This window comes from Equus quagga, chromosome 15 (genome assembly GCF_021613505.1).
Source record: "Equus quagga isolate Etosha38 chromosome 15, UCLA_HA_Equagga_1.0, whole genome shotgun sequence".
Classification (NCBI taxonomy): Eukaryota; Metazoa; Chordata; class Mammalia; order Perissodactyla; family Equidae; genus Equus; species Equus quagga.
In genome coordinates, this window is record NC_060281.1 from 86,244,770 (window position 1) to 86,265,937 (window position 21,168).

At 49.0% G+C, this 21,168-nt stretch overlaps 1 protein-coding gene across 2 annotated transcripts in view; it reads right to left on the minus strand.

Annotated features, from left to right (window-relative positions):
- Positions 1–19,023: 19,023 nt before the first annotated feature.
- The window catches only part of ASCC2 (activating signal cointegrator 1 complex subunit 2), a 38,699-nt gene continuing 36,554 nt past the window's right edge, over positions 19,024–21,168 (minus strand). For both annotated transcript variants that reach the window (XM_046640161.1, XM_046640160.1), the window contains 2 exons: positions 20,923–21,002; positions 19,024–19,590 (listed from right to left, as the gene is read on the minus strand). In XM_046640161.1, the coding sequence (XP_046496117.1) occupies positions 19,419–19,590; positions 20,923–21,002 (252 nt within the window). In that variant the 3' untranslated portion in view covers positions 19,024–19,418. The remainder of the gene's footprint in view (positions 19,591–20,922; positions 21,003–21,168) is intronic.

Sequence of the window (21,168 nt, forward strand, 5' to 3'; positions counted from 1 at the left end):
CCCGTCAGTGTTGCACTTCGAGGACCTTTAGAAAGCAAGGTCGGCAGCGGCGCAGGCGTGGTGGCGCGAGTTCGGCAGTGGAGAAATATGGCGGCCCCGACGTTTACTGCGAGGTTGTACTCTCTGCTGTTCCGCAGGACCTCTACCTTCGCTCTGACCATCGCCGTGGGAGCTCTCTTCTTCGAGCGTGCCTTCGATCAAGGCGCAGACGCGATCTACGAACACATAAACCAGGGGGTGAGAGCCTGGGTCATCCCTGACCTTGGGCCCGCCTGAGGGGTGACAGTGGGAGTGGAGGTGGGGCGGGACTCAGTCTGCCTTTACGAGGAGGGGGTAAACCCTGGGCGTCTTCTGTCTGTAGATTGCCGTCTTGCATCTCTGCCCGGTGTGAATATAAAACGTTAAGAGTGTTCAATAGATCCCACTTTGCAGGGGTTATAAGGATAGCTGCCTCTCACCCCGCATACCCACGTCTCCTTTTGCAGAAGAGAAAAGTAAAGCCTAGGGCTTATTAGGAGCACACCACCAGGAAGTCAGTGGCAAGTCAGAGCTGGAACCCGGACGCCTGTCTCCTTTGAGGGTTTCAAGGACAGATCTGAGCGGGCGACGATCGTAAAAGGACATCTCCTTAACCACTGTGGTTGTCCTTTTCAGATAGCGCTTTTCGGTTCCCAAGACTTCCCATGCAGGCAGCGTGGTATTAACGTTTAAGAGTGGGGACGGGGATATGAAATCAGAGCGCCCTGGATGGGAATACTGGGCTTTGTCACCTAATAACTGGCGTCAAGTTGGGCGAGTTTCTTAACCTGAGCTTCACTTTTATCTATGAAATAGAAATTATGATAATAATAACTACTTCCGAGAATTATAGTGAGGATTATATGAGATACAGGTAAGGTGCCAGAATACCTGGTAGGTGGTACCACTCAAAAAATAACCTTTGTTACATTCCTCAGGAGAAGGGGGAAGCATAAGATAGGGAATAATAACACTTTTTAATCTCATTGTGTGCCAGCACTGTGCTAGATGCTGTGCGTGCTTTATATTATGAAATCGTGGCTCATACTGGGGAAGATCTTGTACAGATAGTCCTGGTCCACCATTCAGTTGTGTTTTTAATTCGAAGCTGTCTGACTCTACAGGCAGGCCACGTCCACTAATGCTGTCCTGCCTGTGGCCAGGGCAACTTTCTGCCCCTATGAAAGTGCTGCCACTGTTCCATTTCCTGCAAGGGATTCCATTGGCCATTCCCACTGTTTGGGAATGGCATCTAAGTGCGTTGTCATAACGCACTCATTTTCTGTGCATCTTTATCTCAATTTCCTGTAAAACTAAGAGCATCCCTTGCCACTTCCTATGGTAATTGAAAGCGTCAAAGCATTTTATAAATGTTAGGAATGCGCGTCAAGCCTAGTGTTGCTTCCGGTTTGCCCACCGCTGCTGTCCGACTTGGTGCAGGTGTTCTCTCAAGCTTGGTTTAGAGACCAGGGCAGTGGGAGTAGTTCAAAAATGTGAGGCGAGACTAAGTTTGTGACTCTTGTCTTTAAAATGCAGAAGCTGTGGAAACACATCAAGCACAAGTATGAGAATAAGGAGTAGTTCCTTGGAGGCCCCCATCCAGGCGGAAAGGACCAGGTCCACCCACCAGGTGTTGGCCCAGAGCCAGGGCCTCAGCTTGAAGATGATGCTCACGTTACTCTCCATGGACCACCTTTAGATGTTGGCCAGAAGTGACTTCACCTGACAGACTCTTTAACTTCCGCTCTGTTTGAAGTATGTTTAGTCAGAGTCATCAGCAAATAAATGTAAAGTGTCCGTGAGACCTGCGTCTGCCTCCGCTGCTTTCTTAACTCTCCCTGAGCTTCGCTTGTCAGTTATTGGAGACCGCTTCAAAGTCCTCTGAAAACATCTGAAGGGCAGAGTCCGCTGTTTTAGGTTTCCCATTAATTTCCAAAGAATTCTGGTTTTCAAAACAGGAGCTAGAGTTGGAGATGTTACCTTCAACTTTGGCTTCTAAACTGATAATTCCGTTCTTGAAACACGCAGAGGGAGCTAACTGGCGTGGCCATGGGGAAGCACTGTGGCTTCAGCTGGGGAAAAGGCCCTGGCCTGAGGGTCGTGGGCCACCCCATGCTCCAGAGGCTAGTCTCCATTCTGCCTTTAACTTCCTAGGTGTCTTTGGGTAAGCTGCCATACCTCCATGGGCCACAGCCCATCTTCTGCTGATGATGAAGTTGGACCAGAACGCTGAGCCTCTTGCTAGTGTTCTGCTCTCTAATGAGTGTGGTTTGTCCTGGTACTTACTTGATGTGTTTGAATATCCTCAGTTCACTAGTTCTGGGTGTGTAAACCAAGGGTGAGGCGCTTGACCTTACTGAGCTTCAGTTTCCTGGTCTGTAAAATGGGGGTAATAGACAGACTCTCTGCGGGGTTTTTGTAGGTATTAAAGGAGTTAGTAAATGCAGGTAACACAGTCACAGATCCTGGCACATGGTAAATGGCACATGGAGGTGACTGCTGGCAGAGAGATGGGGAGGATATTTAAGGACCCAGAGAACCAGAAGATTTTCCCAGAAGGTGGTGGAGCAGTAGGAATGTGAGGAAGAGGGGTTAGGACGTATTTAGGTCATTCAACAAACGTATGGGTGGCCAGTATGAGGTACTGTGCTAGGTGCTGGGCACATATAGAACGTGGGGCTTGAACTCTATGGAAGACGCTGTAAGTGCCATCATATGTGTGCATGACAGACTGGGCCAAGGGTTCTGGGGAAACAGTGCAAGGAGGGTAATAACCGCATAGCTAGGAGCAGCAGAGGAGAGCATTGGGAAGCGCTGAGCAGGTATAGAGCAGTTCTGTTCTGTAACTGGCCTGGGAAGATGGGTGACTCTCCTGTCTGCCATCTTTCACTTGGAGCCTGGCATAATTCAGCCAGAGCTGAGTCATCTACTAACAACTCATTGGGGAAAAGTCAGGTCAGGAAACCCACGCAGAGGAAGGAAAGACCCTGGAAATTGCAGAGTTTGTCCTACCTGAGGCATATCTTCACGAAGACTATGTCAAGGCCTAGAGAAATTATGACCTGCCAAAGGCGGTACAGCTCTCGGGGTCAAATCAACACCTGAACCAAAGGAGAGACTATTCTAAGACTTTTAAGAATGATTTCAGTATCAAACAGAGGATAACCCTGGGGTTGAAGATTGCCACTGATAATACACTCTTCCCAACAATTTGAGGGCAAGGTGCTGGTGAAAAACAAAGCAGGGAACACTCTCACAGTTATTCTGCTCTTCTACAGTCCCTGATGATGAGCTCAGGGCAGCAGGGTCAGAACAAGCTTAGCTGATCACCTGCCTCAGGTGGGCACATTGTGACTCAGCCAGACCAGCAAGCAAGGGTATCCATAAGCCAGTCTACAGTTAAGATGCCCCATTATTTGTCATCAGCATTACTGTAGTTGTGTGTGTGTGTGTATGTTTCCTTTCAGTAAGAGCTAAAGGTTAAAATAATAATATACCCTGTTTTACCGATTGTATGAAGTTGAATAGTGTCCCCCCCAAAATTCATGTCCACCCAGAACCTCAGAACATGACCTTATTTGGAAATACAGTCTTTGCAGATATAATTAGTTAAATTAGATGAGATCATGCTGGATTGAGGTGAGCCCTGAATCCAATAACTGGTGTCCTTTTAAGAAGGCTGTCTGGAGACGGAGACAGAGATTGGAGTTATGCTGTCACAGGCCAAGGAATGCCACAGATTGCCAGTAACCACCAGAAGCAAGGAAAGAGACAAGGAAGGATTCTTTTCTAGAGACTTGAGAGGGGGTGGGGCCTGCCAAAACCTTAATTTTAGAGTTCTAGCCTCCAGAACTTTAAGAGACTAGATTTCTGTTGTTTTCAGCTGCTCGGTTTGTGATCCTCTGTTATGGCAGCCCTAGGAAACTAATGGCCAAGCTAAAGAATGATGGTACCTGATCTTGTCAAGGACATGAACAAATGGCCTTCACCTGCTATTGGCAAGAGTGTGTGAAGTGGCACCATCTTCCTGGAGGATATTTTGTACCTACATATTAAGACCCTTAGGGGCCGGCCCGGTGGCGCAGCAGTTGAGTTTGCACGTTCCGCTTGAGTGGCCCGGGGTTCGCCGGTCCGGATCCGGGGTGCAGACCTGGCACCCCTTTGCACCTCATGCTGAGGTAGGCGTCCTACATATAAAGTAGAGGAAGATGGGCATGGATGTTAGCTCAGGGCCAGTATTCCTCAGCAAAAAGAGGAGGATTGGCAGTAGTTAGCTCAGGGCTAATCTTCCTAAAAAAAAAAAAAAAAAAAAGACCCTTAATGTGTGTGCCTTTGACTCAATCCCACTTCTGTCAAATTTTCCTGAAAAAAATGCACATGTCCATGAGAGATGTTCATCACAGTATTGTTTATAATGGGGGGAAAATGAAAACAAGTAAAATATCCAAAATAGGGATTACTATTGAGGTGAAATATTATCCAGTCATTTAAAATCATGTGTTTTTTAAAAAATTATTTTATGGGCCAGCTCGGTGGTGCAGTGGTTAAGTTCACACATTCCACTTCAGCAGCCCAGGGTTTGCTGGTTCGGATCCTGGGTGTAGACCTACACACCACTTGTCAAGCCATGCTGTGGCAGGCGTCCCACATATAAAGTAGAGGAAGATGGGCATGGATGTTAGCTCAGGGCCAGTCTTCCTCAGCAAAAAGAGGAGGATTGGCGGCAGATGTTAGCTCAGGGATAATCTTTCTCAAAAAAATTTATTTTATTGAGGTCATATTGACTTATAACATTGGGTAAATTTCAGGTGTACATACATTATTATATCAGTTTCTGTATAGACTGCATCGTGTTCACCATCAATAATCTAGTTTTTATCTGTCACCATACGTATGTGTCCCTTTACCCCTTTCACCCTCCCCCAATCCCTAAAATCACGTTTTAAGTGGGAGAAAATATCCAACAAATAGGCGAAAGTTCCAACCTCACTAATATATGGAGCAGTCTTCCAAATCAATAAGAAAATGATGAATAGCTCAGTAGAAGCTAGGGCAAATGACATGAATAGGCAATTAAGATAAGAAATACAAATAGCCACAAACATGAAAAGATGCCCAGTTTCACTTACAAAGAGACAAAATGAAATACCGTGTTTGCCCCTCAGATCAACAGAGATGAAAAAGATTAGCAAGGCCAGTTTTTTGGTGAAGGAGCAGGCACTGCCATGGCATTGGAACAACAGTTTTGGAGAGCACTCTGGCAATATCTATTTTAAATTTTCATTCCTTTTTTAAAATTGTGTTAAAATACACATAACATAAAATTTGCCATCTTAACCTTTTTTGGGGGGGGGGGGGGCGAAGATTAGCCCTGAACTAACTGCTGCCAATCCTCCTCTTTTCGCTGAGGAAGACTGGCCCTAAGCTAACATCTGTGCCCATCTTCCTCCACTTTATATGTGGGATGCCTGCCACAGCATGGCTTGCCAAGCAGTGCCATGTCTGCACCTGGGATCCGAACTGGTGAACCCTGGGCCACGGAAGCGGAATGTGCACACTTAACCACTGTGCCACTGGGCTGGCCCCCATCTTAACCATTTTTAAGTGTGCAGTTCAGTGGTATTAAATACATTTGCATTTTTGTGCAGGCACCACCCCCGTCCATCCCCATAACTCCTTCCATCTTGTAAAACTAAAACTCTATACCTATTAAATAACTCCCATGCTTCCCTCCCGCAGGCCAGGCAACCACTATTCATTCTACTTTCTGTCTGTATGATTTTGACTACGCTAAGTACCTCATATAAGTGGAATCCTACAGTACTTGTCTTTTTGAGCCTGCCTTATTTAACTTAGCATAATGTCCTCAAGCTTCATCCATGTTGTAGTATATTACAGAACTTCTTTCCTTTCTAAGGCTGAATAATATTCCTTTGTAGCATGTATATACCACGTTTTGTTTATCCCTTCACCCATCGATGCACACTTGGGTTGCTCCCATCTTTTGGCTGTTGTGAATGATGCTGCTATGAACATGGGTGTACATATCTCTTCAAAACCCTGCTTTCAGTTCTTTTGGGGGTGTATACCCAGAACTGGAATTGCTGGATCATGTAGTAATTCTATTTTTGATTTTTTGAGGGACCTCCATACGGTTTTCCAGGGTGGTTATACCATTTTGCGTTCTCACCAACAGTGAAGAAGGGTTCCAATTTCTCCACATCCTCGCTAACACTTGGTTTTTTCTGTTTTTTCCACAGTAGCCATCCGAATGTGGGTGAAGTGCTAGCTCATTGTAGTTTTGATTTGCATTTCTCTAATGATTAGTGATGTTGAGCATCTTTTTATGTGCTTATTGGCCATCCACATATCTTTGGAGAAATGTCTAGTCCTTTGGCGATTTTTGAATTTTTTATTTGTTGTTGAGTTTTAGGAGTTCTCTATACATTCTGGCCATTAATCTCTTATCAGATATATGATTTGCACATATTTTCTCCCATTCCATGAGTTGCCTTTTTACTCTGTGGCTAATGTCTTTTGATATACAAAAATTTTAAATTTTCATGAAGTCCAATTTGTCTGTTTTTTCTTAAATGTTCTTTCCTTTTTAACTCTGACACTCCACTTCTAGAAATATATCTCCAGAATCACATGTGGGCGTGCACACACACAAAGTCATTGGAGCATTGTTTGGAATTAAAAGAAGAAGAAAAATGTCCTTCAATAGGGGAGTGGTTAACTAAAAAAGTAGATTAATACCATAGGAATCTGTGTAGACATTAATAAGATGGAGATGTGTGGTGGTAGAGAAAGATAAAGTGAAAACAAAAATCACGCTGCAAAATGGTATGTTTAGTTGTTTAGTTTGATCTTGTTGATGCAAATACATACACATTGATGTATGTGTGTAAAGACAAAATACTGAGGGATGCGCACTGAACTTTTCCTGGTGGTTATCTTCCAGGGGTGGAATTTCAAATAACTTTCACTTTGCGCAACAGATATTGACTTTTTTTCTCACAACAAGCAGATATTGATATTCTAATAAAAAAGATTGTATAAAAAAGAAACCAACTGGGGCCGGCCCGGTGGTGTAGTGGTTAAGATCGCCCATTCCAATTCAGTGTCCCAGGGTTCACGGGTTTGGATCCCCTGCACAGACCTGCACACCGCTCATCAAGCCATGCTGTGCTGGCGTTCCCACATACAAAAAAAAAAAAAAATAGAGGAAGATTGGCACAGATGTTAGCTCAGTAACAATCTTCCTCAAGCAAAAAGAGGAGGATTGGCAACAGATGTTAGCTCAGGGCCAATCCTCCTCACCAAAAACAAAAAAAAAAAGAAAAGAAACAAATTAAGTAAAAAATGGTTAAGGCGAATGCTTAACCTTGAAAGAGACAAAATATAAAGTCAAGTAAAAAAAGCAGGTCACAGATTCGTGTAAAGCATGATACACTCTTTTTGTGTAAACGTGTAAGAAAAAAATTGGAAGTGCTCACACCAAATTGTTAACAGTGGTTCATTTTGGGTGAGTCATTTTCCTTTCCGTTTTATTTTCTCTGATTTCTAAATTTTCTGAGTCAAGCATGTATTATTTTCATGATCGAGGAGTATAAATAAATTAAAAGAGGGCACCCAAAGAGAGCGTGAACACAGAGAGATGCAAAGTATGAGCCCCCAGCCTTGGTTCCAGGCCTGTAAGCTGGCTGCTTGGCAGCCCAGGGCTCCCCTTCCTGAGCTCCGAGGAGGACTCATCCTTGACTGGCACTGCCAAGTGAGAGCTGGGCCTCCCTGAGCTCCCTGGGTGGGTTGCCCTTGCAGGGGGGGGGGAGTGAGGATTAGCACCCTCCTCAGACTGGCACCGAGAAGCTGTTTACTACTGGAAAAAAGTTCTCTCTCCCAAGCTCAGCCCAAGGCATTTCCTGGAGTCAACAGCTGGGACGGTCTTTACAGTTAAAACCCCACGGACTCCCTACCTGCTCCCCTCGCACAGGTGTCAGGAAAAGCTAAATGCTTGAGTAACTCATAAAGCAACTTCCAGAAGGTCTCTGAAATCCTCTTCTGAGAAGTTGGCGTCTGGTATAGCTCTGAGCAGACAGGACCGCTCCATTGACCAAGAGTATTTGAGCTGACGTCCTATTCACCTAGCTTCTTTATCACATTCAAAAATCTCTCTCCAGGGGCCAGTCCGGTGGCGCAGCGGTTAAATGCACACGTTCTGCTTTGGCGGCCCGTGGTTTGCTGGTTCGGATCCCAGGTGCGGACATGGCACTGCTTGGCAAGCCATGCTGTGGTAGGCGTCCCATATAGAAAGTAGAGAAGATGGGCACGGATGTGAGCTCAGGGTCAGTCTTCCTCAGCAAAAAGAGGAGGATTGGCAGCAGATGTTAGCTCAGGGCTAATCTTCCTCAAAAAAAAAAAAAAAAAAAACTCTCTCCAAACTGGTAGAACCTCTTTCCTTCATTCATTCATTGTTGTGCAACCAATACATCTTTATTGTGTGACTGTTCTTCCTGGCACTGTTCTGAACCTTGGGTATATAATGGAGAACAAGAAAGATCCCTACCCTCTTGCAGCTCACATTCTAGTAGGGGAGATAGACAGTAAACCAGAAACTAAATAAGAATTGCAGCTCCCATTAAGAGCTACAAAGAAAATAAAACTGAGCTACGTGTAGGGAGTGACTTGGGTTTGAAGTCAACGTTAGATGTTCAGGTTGGTAATCAGGGGAGTCCTCCGTGGAGATGACATCTGAGCTGAGGTTTGAATGGAAATCTTAGCCAGGTAAAGAGAAAGAATAAGAGCATTCCAGGAAAAGAGAACAGCATGTGCAAAGGCCCTGAGGTGGGCATGAGCTTGGTTTATTCATTGAACTGAAGGAAGTGAAGGAGTGCTAGGGAGGGTCAGATCCTGTATGGTCTTGTAGGCCATGCTAAAAGAGTTTGGATTCCATTCTAAGAAGAAACGGAAGCCCGTGGAGGGTTTCTGATTAATAGCTTACATTTATCAACTACTTACTATGAGCCAGGCATTATACTAAATTCTTTGCAGTTTACACGTCACTTAATTTGAATAATAATCCAAGAGATTATATTATTATTCCCATTGACCAGCTCTCGTGAAGTGTAAAGAGCACTCATCTTAGAATGGACAGACCTGGGTTTAGAATTCAAGCCCCTTCACTCACTGGCTGTGTGAGCTTAGGCAATTACCTACCCTCTCTGAGCCAGTTTCCTCATCTGTAAAATATCCACTGTGATAATGCACAACGGCAGCTATGACTCTTGTTATTTATGGAGATGTTGTCATCTTTGAGGGGTGTCAAGAGGAGTAAGGATTACTGAGCAGTAAATCTTCATCAGCTGACTGCTTAATTAACCCAGGCAGGGGCTACCCCGGAAGCCTCTGGCACTCCAGGGCTGCCTGCCAAGGCTCAAATCTTTTCAGTTCTGGGTAGAGTCCAAGTTGTCCTGGCAGCTCAAAGAAAGAAGAAAGGCCTAGCCCTTAGAACATTCCAGGCTCGTCCCCAGTAGACACAAGCATGCTGCCTGTCACAGTCTGGGTTCCCTGGGAAGCAGACTCTGGGCTGGGGGTTAGCCAGCAGGAGGTTTACTTCTCAGGCTCATTTCATGCCTGCATCCTCTCGTTGAGGCCCTGCAAGAACGGATTTGCCAAGTAAAAATAACTAGATATGCTTTTACTTATTAAACTTGTGAAGATTTTTAAAAATTTCAATATCCAGTGTGAGGAAGGGCATGGGAAACGATCGTTCTCAAATCCTGCTGGTGGGAAGGCCAATTTGACAGTAGAAAAAACTTGACCTAGCAATTCTAGTTCTAAGAATTTATCCTGAGAAAATAATCATAAATGTGGATAAAGATTTCGCCACAGGGTTGGTCCTTGGAGTTTAAAAGCAAATAATGAGAAACGATCTAAATGTACAACTGCAGGGAACTAGTTGAGTAAAGCATGGTGCGATGGAATATTATTAAGCCGTTAAAAAGGATGTAGAAGAGAAATGGGGAAATGTTCACAATGACTCATTAACTGAAAAAATGGTAATTCAGGGGACAGCCCCGAGGCCGAGTGGTTAACTTCACGCGCTCAGATTCAGCGGCCCAGGGTTTCACCAGCTCAGACTCTGGGCGTGGACATGGCACTGCTCATCGGGCTATGCTGAGGCAGCGCCCCATGTAGCACAACCAGAGGCACTCACAACTAGAATATACAACTATGTACTGGGGGGCTTTGGGGAGAAGAAAAAAAAAGGAAGATTGACAACAGATATTAGCTCACGTGGCAATCTTTAAAAAATAAATGGTGATACAGCATGTTTAGTATGATCGCATTTTTATGGAAAACCAGTGTGTAGGCAAGCCCAGTAGGATAGTGGTTAACTTTGCACATTCTGCTTTGGCTGCCTAGGGTTCTTGGGTTCAGATCCCAGGCATAGACCTACACACTGCTTGTCAAGCCATGCTTTGGTGGCGTCCCACATACAAAATAGAGGAAGTTTGGCACAGATGCTAGCTCAGGGCCAATCTTCCTCACCAAAAAAAAAAAGAAAGAAAGAAAGAAAAGAAAAGAAAACCAATGCATATATTCCTTTTTCTAAGATAATGCTGGAAGGATAGAACTGAAACCTAACAGCAATTATTTCTGAATGGTAGGATTACCAGTGGTTTTCCTTTCTTGGTGCTTATTTGTATGAACCACACCGAGCATGTTCCTGCTTTTGTAATAAAGGGAGAAAGCAATGTAAGTTATTAAAAAAGAAATAGATTCCATCCCATAACTCAGCCAGCCCTTCCAATAACAAGGAACAAGGACTGTCCTACAAATGAGTTTGAGGTCTTCCGAGCAAAGGACAGAAATCAATGAATTTAAAATGTCTGAGCACTGTGCAGAGTTGGAGGGAATACAAATTCCTTGAACGAGATGGAGGTTATGGCAGCTGCTTGAGTGTTAGCAAAGGAGGAACACTCTGTACCGGGGGCAGGCACCGGCCCACGCAGAAGAACACGCACAAACACACACAAAAATAGCTGTCTTTTCTGGGCACTCTTCCAGGGCCGGGACTGGGCTGGGTGCCGTTAACACACCCCGTGTCACTGGATCCTCAGTCCGAGGGGGACACTGCTCTCCACTCCATTTTACAGGTGGAAAATGAGGCTCAGAGAGGTTAAGTGTCATGCCCAGGGTAACACAGCTAGTGAGAATGGAGCAGAAGTTCAAACACAGGACAGTGATGCCAGAGGCTAGGCTCACATCCACTGCTCCATGTGGTGTAAAAACCATGTTTCTCTTTTCTTTGGGGCCTTGGCCTGATATGCTTGGATTCATACACAGACTGAATGCCAAGGGCAGACTCCAGCCGGCATCAAGGACAAGGCGATGATGGAATGCAGAGGACGTGTTGGCTGGGAGCTGCTCAGCTGACAGTCTGTGAGTAGAGGGGTGCTGATGGCCTTCCTGCTGCTCCTGGCTTATCCTCCCTTCAAAATTCTCACACAGAACCTTCCTCAACTGCTCTGGACCCTGTCTCTCCACTGCATTCTTTTTTCTTTTTTCTTTATTTATTTTCTTGCTGAGGCAGATTGGCCCTGAGCTAACATCTGTGCCAATCTTCCTCTATTTTGTATGTGGGATGCTTCCACAGCATGGCTTGATGAGCAGTGTGTAGGTCCATACCCTCGATCTGAACCCGGGAACCCCAAGCAGATGGCCAAAGCGGAGGCATGAACTTAACCACTATGCTGGCAGGCCAGCCCCTCCACTGAACTCTTGTAAGCCTGCCAGATCAACCCCCCCTGCTCAACCACCTTCAATGGCTCTCTGGTACCTGCACGATCAAGTTCAAATTCCTTAGGCTGACATTTAAGATCCCCACTACCTCAAACCTCACTTTACAGACCTCCTTTGCAGTGGGTCCCTTTGCTCTCCCATCTTGTGCATAGACATGGATTAGGCCTGAGTTGGAAATCTAGCTCTGCTCCTCTCCAGCGGGGTGAGCTTGGGCCGGTGGCTTCCCCTCTGTGAGCCCCGGTTTCCTCAAGTAAATACTTCACAGGGTGTCTGGGAAGATACGTGATCAAATGCTTGCGATGTGCTTAGCACAGGCCTATTAGGGGTGGTTTTGTTATGTTGATCCAGCGAGTGAATGAACGGGGGCTCCCTGCTCAGTCTTCAGGGACCGGCGCCTAATTAGCATATTCGATCCACAAAATGCAGGCTGAGCTCTGGGGATGGCCGCGCAGCTGAATCAGCCAAGTGCCCCGCCCCCCATGCCAGCTGCTTGTTCCTGACATCCTTTCCATCCCTCTGAGACCAGATCACTTTCTTGTGTTCCCCTTTGTGTCGCTCGTCAATCTCTTCTTCCCGTCTCTAATACTGTCTTAAACCCCGGCAGCCTCGTGTCTTCCTCCGCAGCCCTTATCTCTTCCCCACACCTTTCACCAAGTAAGGGAGTCAGTCAGTCCTCTCCGCTTCCGTCCATCTTCCTCCCTTCCCAATGTCTGAGCAGACTTTCTGTCTGCCTCCTGTACAGGCTTCCAACACAGAGGCCACTTCCTGCCCTGGGACTGCAATTCTCCCTGATGGAATTGCACTAAGCTTTCCTAGTGGAACACCTCCTTCAAACTGGGCCCTCCAAGGGGCATCCCTTCCTTCCACTGGCAGACAGGGGAGACTATGGCAAAATGGAGACTTGGAAAATAGGTCCTGCCCAGCTTCATACTCTCCTCTCCTTTCCCCGTCCCTCTGCCAATGGAATGACTTGATTATAGGTTGTATCTATAGAAGCATGGTGTTTGGAATAAGGGAGGTGATAGGCCCTCTTTTCCATGCTGAGCCAACCACATGTAGAGTATTGTGGGTTCTGGTTTAAGTGCCAAGCTGTAGGAAGGCAGGAAAGCCGATGGGGTGAGAGCATGAACTTTGGAGACCCGCAAACCTGGGTTTGAATCTTGACTTGGCCACTTCTCGGCCACCACTGAACCTCTGAATGAGGCTTATCATCATGCCTATCACTTGTCTTTGCTTCAAGGATTCACCGAGATAATTTCCAGTCCCACAAGGCTGAACAGGGCCCTCCTCTGGGCTCCCAGGGCACCCATCACATACTTACTGGGCTGGATTGTGCCTGTCTTCTGCGTCAGGCTCCTGTGTGTCCAGGCCATCCTGAGCCCAGAGGAGTCAGGGCAGCTGTGCTGAGGGGGTGAGAGGTGGGGTCCACAGAAAGCCGGCTAGAGCACTGGCAGGAGGCGTCCTCCACCCCTTGCCTGGGTCCCTGTGACAGGGCAGCACCCTACGAGTTCACTGGCCTCACGGTGGGCCGGGACCACACACGCCTTATCCCAGACACCCTGCAGACACCTCCAGTTTACAAAGACAACTGTGGCTCAGAGAGGTGAGGCCACCTTGCTCAGAGTCACAGAGCCAGGGAGGGGCTGAGGCGGAGTCTAGCCCTGCTCTGAATGGCAAAAGCAAAACAGACCACTGGCCATTTGAGGACCCTGATCCCCAAGGCAAAGGTCTGGCCCGGCCATCGCCTGTTACTCTGAGTTAACACTCTGGAGAAGGAACCGATGCCTGTCTGTGCGGACCCCTCCTCAGCCGGGCAGTCTGGTTTTCCAGGTGTGACAGGCCACATGCATGCCCTCTGGCAGGTCACCCCGCTGGTCCTCATCTGTTGCCCCTTCCCTGTGACAGAGGCCAGCTGGACCTGGGGGCTGGGCGCTGCCTATTGGATCTGTCACGTGGGACCTGGTGAGCCTGTCGGAGAAAGGGGGGCAGCAGCCTCACCTTCTTCTAAACAAACTCCTGTCCAAGAGGTCTCAGGGCGACAGTTCCCAGGCTTCCCCAGAGACGGGACCCTCTGGGGAGGCTGCTTCAGGACAGAACTTGCCCATGGAGGCAACAGCCTTGGAGTTCAAGCCGTCCCCCAATTCTGTCCTTCTGGTGAGAACTATCAGGAAAAATCCCAATAGAGGCAGCTCTAAAACTATTTGTGGCCCTGGGACCCCAGCATCCACGTTTGGAAAAGGGCCTCCTGGAAATAAGAGGTGATTTGTGCAGAGAGGTTTCCAGCAGAATGATTAAAAGAGGGGAGAGGGGGAACCTGCCCCAAATGCAGAGTAGACAGGGCTGCCCATGACAGTTTTCTCCTTTCCCATTTGAACAGGGTCTACTGCTTTCACAGTGTTCCCCCCCGTTGTGGTCTCATCAGACCCTCACAATTACCCACACCCATGAGGCAAGAGGGCTGGGAGAATGATCATCCCCATTTCTCACAAGAAGAAACTGAGGCCCAGAGAGGTCAAGTGACTGACCCAAGGTCTCACAGCTTATTGAACTTTAGGGCCCAGATCCCAGCCTCTTGACTCTTAATCTAGTGCTCTTTTCACCACCCCAGGCCACCTTTATGAACAAATTAACAATTAAAAGGACACACACTTGAGGCCTGGGAATGGCCCATGAAAGAATGCTAAGTAGATCAGACCATAATATGGGAGATAGGGTGGGAGCCTGCGTGTAAACTCTGCAAATAAAATCCCTAAATGTACAGGAATGATTGGTCCTCATCCCACCGGGACCTCCTTTTCTACCAGGCTCTTCTGTTAAAAGCACTTTAAGGAGGAGAAAACCATAATTACCGCTTGTGCTGGCAGAGCACTTAAGGGACACGTCAGAGTGCTGAGGGTGGGTCACACAGCCAGAAAAAGCATATTCAATGTCATAATTTCATATTTGGAAAAGCAGAATCAAGTACCCGTTGTTTCTGTAATTCAGACCGCAGCAAGTACAGCTCGACACAACCTCCATGGCTGGGAGACCCCCAGGAGCCCGTGGAGTCTAAGCAGGGAAACCTCCCCACCCCCAGGGGAGGAGGGGGTATCTCAAACCCCAGGGCCTGAGATTGGGGCGGGTTGGGGGTTTAAAGAGGTTGAGAACCTCTGGCTTAAATGCCCTTCCAGGCTCTCTGGGTTCTGCCAGTCTGTGTAAAATTCTCTTGATGATTATGGATTCTTGGAAGAGAATTTCCAGTATGATGTGAAGTCAGAATTTCACGCTCCGTTTAAGACACCCCTACCCCCGACCACACATCACAGCGGACGGAAGACGGTAGCCTTTAGACTGAATGCTTTACCTTGGTTCAGGCTGTAGAACTGCAACGACAGCCTCTGGCCACAGTCAGGCCCCACCGTGCTGCCCCGGCGCCCACTGGAGATCTAGCTGAGACCTGAGGCGAGGCTGCCCCTCATCTGGGAGCCCTGCAGGGGCCATGGCCCCACCCCTCGCCTCACTGTGGACTACCTTCCCCCAGGTGGGTTCTCTGGCGCCCCCCTGGCTCCTTCTGGGCATCCCACAGACAAGATCCGGGTTCTAACACTCCCTCCTCGCCTCTGAGCCCCCTCTTCCTCTTCTTTGATGCCAAGTTCCTTTCAAGACAGGCCTCCCCTCCCGCCTTCTCTTCCTCATCTTCCATTCTTCCCACTGGCTGCCTCCCCACCGCCTCCTGGCAGAGCTGGGGCAGAGCCCCCATGAGCCCCACCGCCTTGGCCCACTTGACCTCTCAGTGGCTGCCTGATGCTGCGACCACCACCCTCCGCTTCCAGAAAGTGTCTGCTCTCGGCCTCTTTCTGTTGACCTTGCCTACTCATTTCTTCATGTGTTTATTTATTAGGACTTAGCACAACTGTTACTAATCATTTTTCCAAAATGTCTTACCATCCAGATCCCCCTTGGACTGTGAACTCCATGAGGCCGGGGCCCGGGTCTTCCTCGTACATGCATGGTACAGTGCCTGGCACCTAGGAGATCTTGGTAAATGTACACTGAGTGGATGCACTTGTCCTCCCAGCCGAGCTGACCATCCATGCCCCAAGCCCTAAGGGCAGGCAGCAAACACTGAGAGCTGCTGCTCTGGACAACTGTGTAAGCCATAGCCTGGCCTGTGGCCCTAACTCGGGGGCTCACTCCCTCTCTCCCTCTTCCACATTCACCCTGGACCCTTTGACTTTCCCAGCCTCTTGGCCTCCTCCCAGGCCTCAGTGGTCCCCAGGCTCTGCTGTCCCCATCTCAAGTGAGTATTCTCTACCCTCAGCCTTTTCTCTGCATCCCCTGCAGAGGGAGTGGACACAAAAATGAATTGTTCAATGGGCTTAACGGCAGACTGAATACACAGAGGAAAGGATAAATGAACTTGAAAATGGAAAGTGAAAAAATGGAACAGAGCATCTAAGATCTATGGAACAATACCAAATGGTCTAACATACATGTAATTGGAGTCCTATCAGCCCGGCCTGAAGAAATGGGATTTTCCATCCTCTTGTTCTACAGCTCTTTCACTTGTATTTTCTTGCTTCTTTTTAAGGACAGTAGTAACAAGGATGTGCACATGGGGGAAAGGAGGAATGGCAGTTGGTTTTGGGGTGAAGAACACCATGGGCTTTAGGAGACAATCCTGGGACTGAATTCCCCTCCTGGTCACTTGATAAATGTACGACCTTGGGCAGGTACCCTCTCTGTACTTTCGTTTTCTCATCCGTACTTACCTTGTGAGGATGAAACAAGATAATGGGAGGAAAGAGCCCAGCAGAAACTCTGGCCATGGTCAGTGCTTTTATTCTCATTATAAATCATCACAGTCTCACCATCATTTTCACTTATGTGCATTCCCTTCCAGATTTGGTCTGTATGTAAAATTTTTTTTTTAACATTTTCACAATCATGGTACATTATCATCATGTATTCTTTCAAATTTATTCTTTTTTTTAAAAAAAAATTATTCTTGAATATTTAGTTTCCTATGTTGCTAGCAAGTCTTCATTGACATCATTTAAAGGGGGGGCTCCACAACACCCCCTTGCATTTTTGGCGGGTTTACTTTGTTGTTGTTGTTTCTCCCCAGGCTCCTGGTGTGGCAGGGACAGGCAGGTCTCACTGATCTTTTGCTCTTCCAGACTGCACGTGGCTGTCTAAGGGGGGCACTCAGAAAGGATCTGCATCCAGGCTCTGCTGCTAAGTTGCCACAGGCTTTGGGCAAGTTCCTTGCCCTCCCTGGGCCCCCGGGTCCCCTTTTATAAACAATGACAGGCTCTGCCCCACCCACCTCACAGAGGCACAGAGGCATCGTTCAGACAAACACGTCCACCATCCTTGCCACTCACGGACTAGAAACAAAGACACTCAAGTCTTAAGTCTTCTCAGAGGCACACCGTCTCAAAGCTTCCTGGGAAATGCCTGTGATCGTCATGTTCTCTGTGAGGGTACAGAGAAGGCACTTAGAAAATTCCAGCTTAGGAATAGCAGTGGGGGTGGTGGGGCCCAGCGACCAAGTGGGCAGGGTTCAGGGCCCCCCTCCGACTTCACTTATAACATTTCTGCCATTGCCCATCTTAAACCTTGAGGCCTCCTCCGTGGATTTAATTGGTACCAAGTGGAAACCCATTCATCTGGTCCAGTGTACCCACTTTACCTATGGAAAAACTGAGGCCCCAAGAGGTGAAGGGGTGTGCCTACCAGTACCATTCCAGATGACCCCTGAGCTGTTTTCAAAGCACTCCTGAAAGGGTGCTCTCAAGATCTGAAAGGAGAAATACACAGTTCCTCGAGGGAGACTAAGTTTGACCTGGCACTACATTCTGGAAAACTTGAAAAATCGCCTGGCTCCTCCAATCCTTTCAACCAGGATGCTCATGTGAGGCCTGACCAGCACTCTAGGTGGAAGGAGGGGTGGAGGACAGAGTAAAGGTGAGAGGGGCTGTAGGAACAGCAATGGGTAAGGCAGGTAAGCCAGGAGCTCCCTGACACCACCTCGCTGCACTCCAGGGCCAAGAGCTGAGTCTGAGGAGCTCGCGAGGGAGAGGGGCCCTTGGCTAATGCCTCTGGGAGGAAACAGAGTCTTCCTGCCACCTGTCAGGATGGCTGACCCCAGGCCTGATCTCAGCTAATTCGGCAGTGCGAGGGGAGGACAGTGCCCCCGTGTCTGCTCTGCATCTCAACGAACCATGAGAACTGGCGCGACACAGAGGAATTGCTATTGATTTTCACTTGTGCTGGCTGACCTAACAAAACTAATTCATCAAGTGCCTGTCTGCCTGGCTGCTTCAGATGCTCCTCCTAACCACGTGCAAATAAACTGCACTAGCATCTAGGGTGATTTGTCAAGGTCCAGCTGGGCAGGGGCCCCGGCTTCCTCTGATGGACTCCAGGCCAGGCCAGCAAACACTCCACTGTTGGTCTGCCATGGAGCAGCCACGTTCTGGGGGGAGTCCCCCAGGAATTCCTCACTTCCTCTCATCCCAGGCATTGGGACGCCTGGCAGCTGCTGCCGTGCCTGGAGCCGGTTGGCCATGCCTGGGCAGGGGCCTGGAGGAACTAGGCCCACTTGCTTCAACAGGACTTGGCAGTGCCATCCTCACTTGTTTCTTCCAGTCTCCGAGCCCTCGATTTTTGTGGATTTAACAGAGTGACTGCGTAACCAGGAGGCAGTGAGTTCTGGTACTGGCTCTGCGGATGGCCAAGTTCCTCGGGCCAGCTATGAGATGGAGATGACACCACTTAGTGGGGCTAGGACCCTATAAAAGCCAGGGGTCAGACTGACAGACCCTGTTCACCCACTTCCCAGCTGTGGCTTGGAGAGGTACCGTCAGCTCTCAGTGCCTCACCTTCCTCATCTGTACTATGGGGCTGAAAGCAGTACCTACCTCCTAGGATGGAGGCTGCGGGGACTGAATGAGAAAAGGGAAAGGACCGTAGGGCCTCACGCCCTGAGCCCTTTCCTCTACAGGCAGGGACCGGAGGCTCAGAGAAGGGAGTAATGTTCTCAGGGCCACACAGCAAGGCAGAGCCACATCAGGAGGGGTTAGAATGAGACGCAAGCATGAGAAGTCGATGAAAAGAGCACGGTGATCATCCTGCCCTCTTCCTCTCCAGACAGCGGCTGTCGCTGAAGAATGGGACACAGGGAGAGTGGGTCATGGGCACCTCATGGATCACTGCTTCAAAGGGTCAAAAACTTTATTCGCAGGCCTTTTTTTGTCTTTTGCTTTTGAATACACAGGTTTCCTGCCGTCCAGGGAAAAAGGGAAGCGGTGTCTCGCTGTGTGAGGTTTGGGGGGCCGGCCTTGGGCTCTCCGTCCCCATCTTTCACCTGCTCACTGGGCCCAGGTTCCTCCGCTGTGGGATAAGGCACTGTGTGTTCTACAAGAAGGCGCTCGCGGCTGGCTGGTGGATGACGAGGCGGCCTCCTCAGGGGCTGCAAAGCTGAGGCTGTTGAGGGATGGAGTTGAACTTGGGGCCCCAGCAGAGGGCCAAGTGGTGAGGAGGCCCTAAGCCATGGTAATGTGGCCGGCGGCCTGGTGCTCTGCTGCCCCACTGGCCCCGGCGCAGCGGCTTCAGGATGGAATCATGCCTTTGCTTCTCTTGCGGTCAGCCATGGTTCTCCGGTTGTGGTTGGCTCGTGTCGCCTTGTTGGCTTCCTTCTTCCTGCGTTCCTGGGTTGTCTCACGGCTCTGCCCATGGCCCCGGGGGCTGCCAGCCACTGCTGTCGAGCTGTCATGCCGGTACCTGAGGGAGGAACAACCCACCCGCAGGAGAACCCATCAGCTGGAAGAGGCTCTGATGGGAAGAGCCCACAGCCTTCCTCAGAGGTCCCTGGGAAAGGACACACAGCTTGGGCCGGGACAACCATGTCCTAACTTTTGGTAAGAGGAGAAATGGAGCCTGGCAGGGGCCGGGCTATGGGGCTCCAGCCAGCCTCGTGCCTGCTGCTTTCTATTCTCTGAGTCTTGCCTCCAGATGGGCCCTGGCTAAGCTGTGGGGGAGGACCAGCAGCTATCAACAAGGAGAGGAGGAAGAGGGCTTGTGGGGGGAGGGTCCCTCCCTTCTCCATCCAGAGCCATGTGCTACAGACAAGATAATACTCTTCTTCTACCCCCCAGGACCTTGCTTGCTGGTCTCCAAAGGCCAAGTGTGCTCACAGCCATAGCCTAGGACCTTTTCAGACCATCTCAACTGCTGGGTTTGCCCAGGGCTCTGTGCTCAGGAAGTTGGGATGGATGAGAAGACAGAGTTGCTCTGCTCTCTGATCCACAACCTTCTGTGGCTCCCCCTTGCCTTCAGAATGAGATCCAAATGTCTTCCCTCCTTGGTGAGACCTCCTGTACCCAGTGGGCAGTGCTATGGGAGTCCCAGGGCCAGGACAGGGGACTGGGCTTCCACCACTGGCCTGGCCTTTAGCGGAGGGGGAGCCTTAGGCAGGTCTTTGGCCCTCTGGACTATTTCCTCACTGGGAAGACAAGGGGGATGAAATTGAGGAGGCTGTGGTTACTCGTTCCCAGCTCCCCTCCAAAAACCCCTCTCCCTAACCACACCTGGGCTTTGCCTTTCTGTCCTCACATGACAAACTCCTTTGTACCCTGTCTACCTTTAAAGGTCCAGCTCCAGTGTCCACATCCCTACCAAGGCTCTGTCAACCATAAAGGATGTGTATCTGTCTATTTGTTTTGGCTTTCCCACATTTTACACTCTGCCTGACCCAAGCTAGCCCTGGACACGTCGGGCTCCCACACTGGGTGATAAACTCTTTGCAGTGTCTATCAAGTAATGGTTATAAGTGTGGTGACAATAGTTACAAGAACAGGGCCATTTGAGCCCAATCTTTGCTCCACCACTTACTAGCTGTGTGACCTTTGGCAGGTTACTTAACGTCACTGGGCCTCAGTCTCCTCCTCTGTAATACGAGGATAATGCTAATCGTAGCTATTTCATATGGTTGTTGTAAGAGCTACATTAATACACATAAAGCACTTGGGGTTTATGTGTGGGCTTGCTGGATGGTTGGCTGGGCCTTGCCCACATGGGCTCCCTCCCACCAGAAACAGCTCCTTAAATGCTCACCCCTTCCTGGCGAGGAAGGCCATGCGCCTGGCTTCTGCTTTCTCCCGCAGCACCGCAGGGTCCTGCACAAAATGGTCAGGCTGTGGAGGGGAGGGGAGAAAAGAATCAGGAGCCGCCCCATTTCCCTAAGCTGTGGTGAGGCTATGCCTGACTGAATCTCGGTGATGCCTCCATGTCAGGAGTGGGGGGAAGCCACAGCAGGGCAGGGTGATGCCCCAGAACGGAGCCAGGCTTGCTATGGTCCAA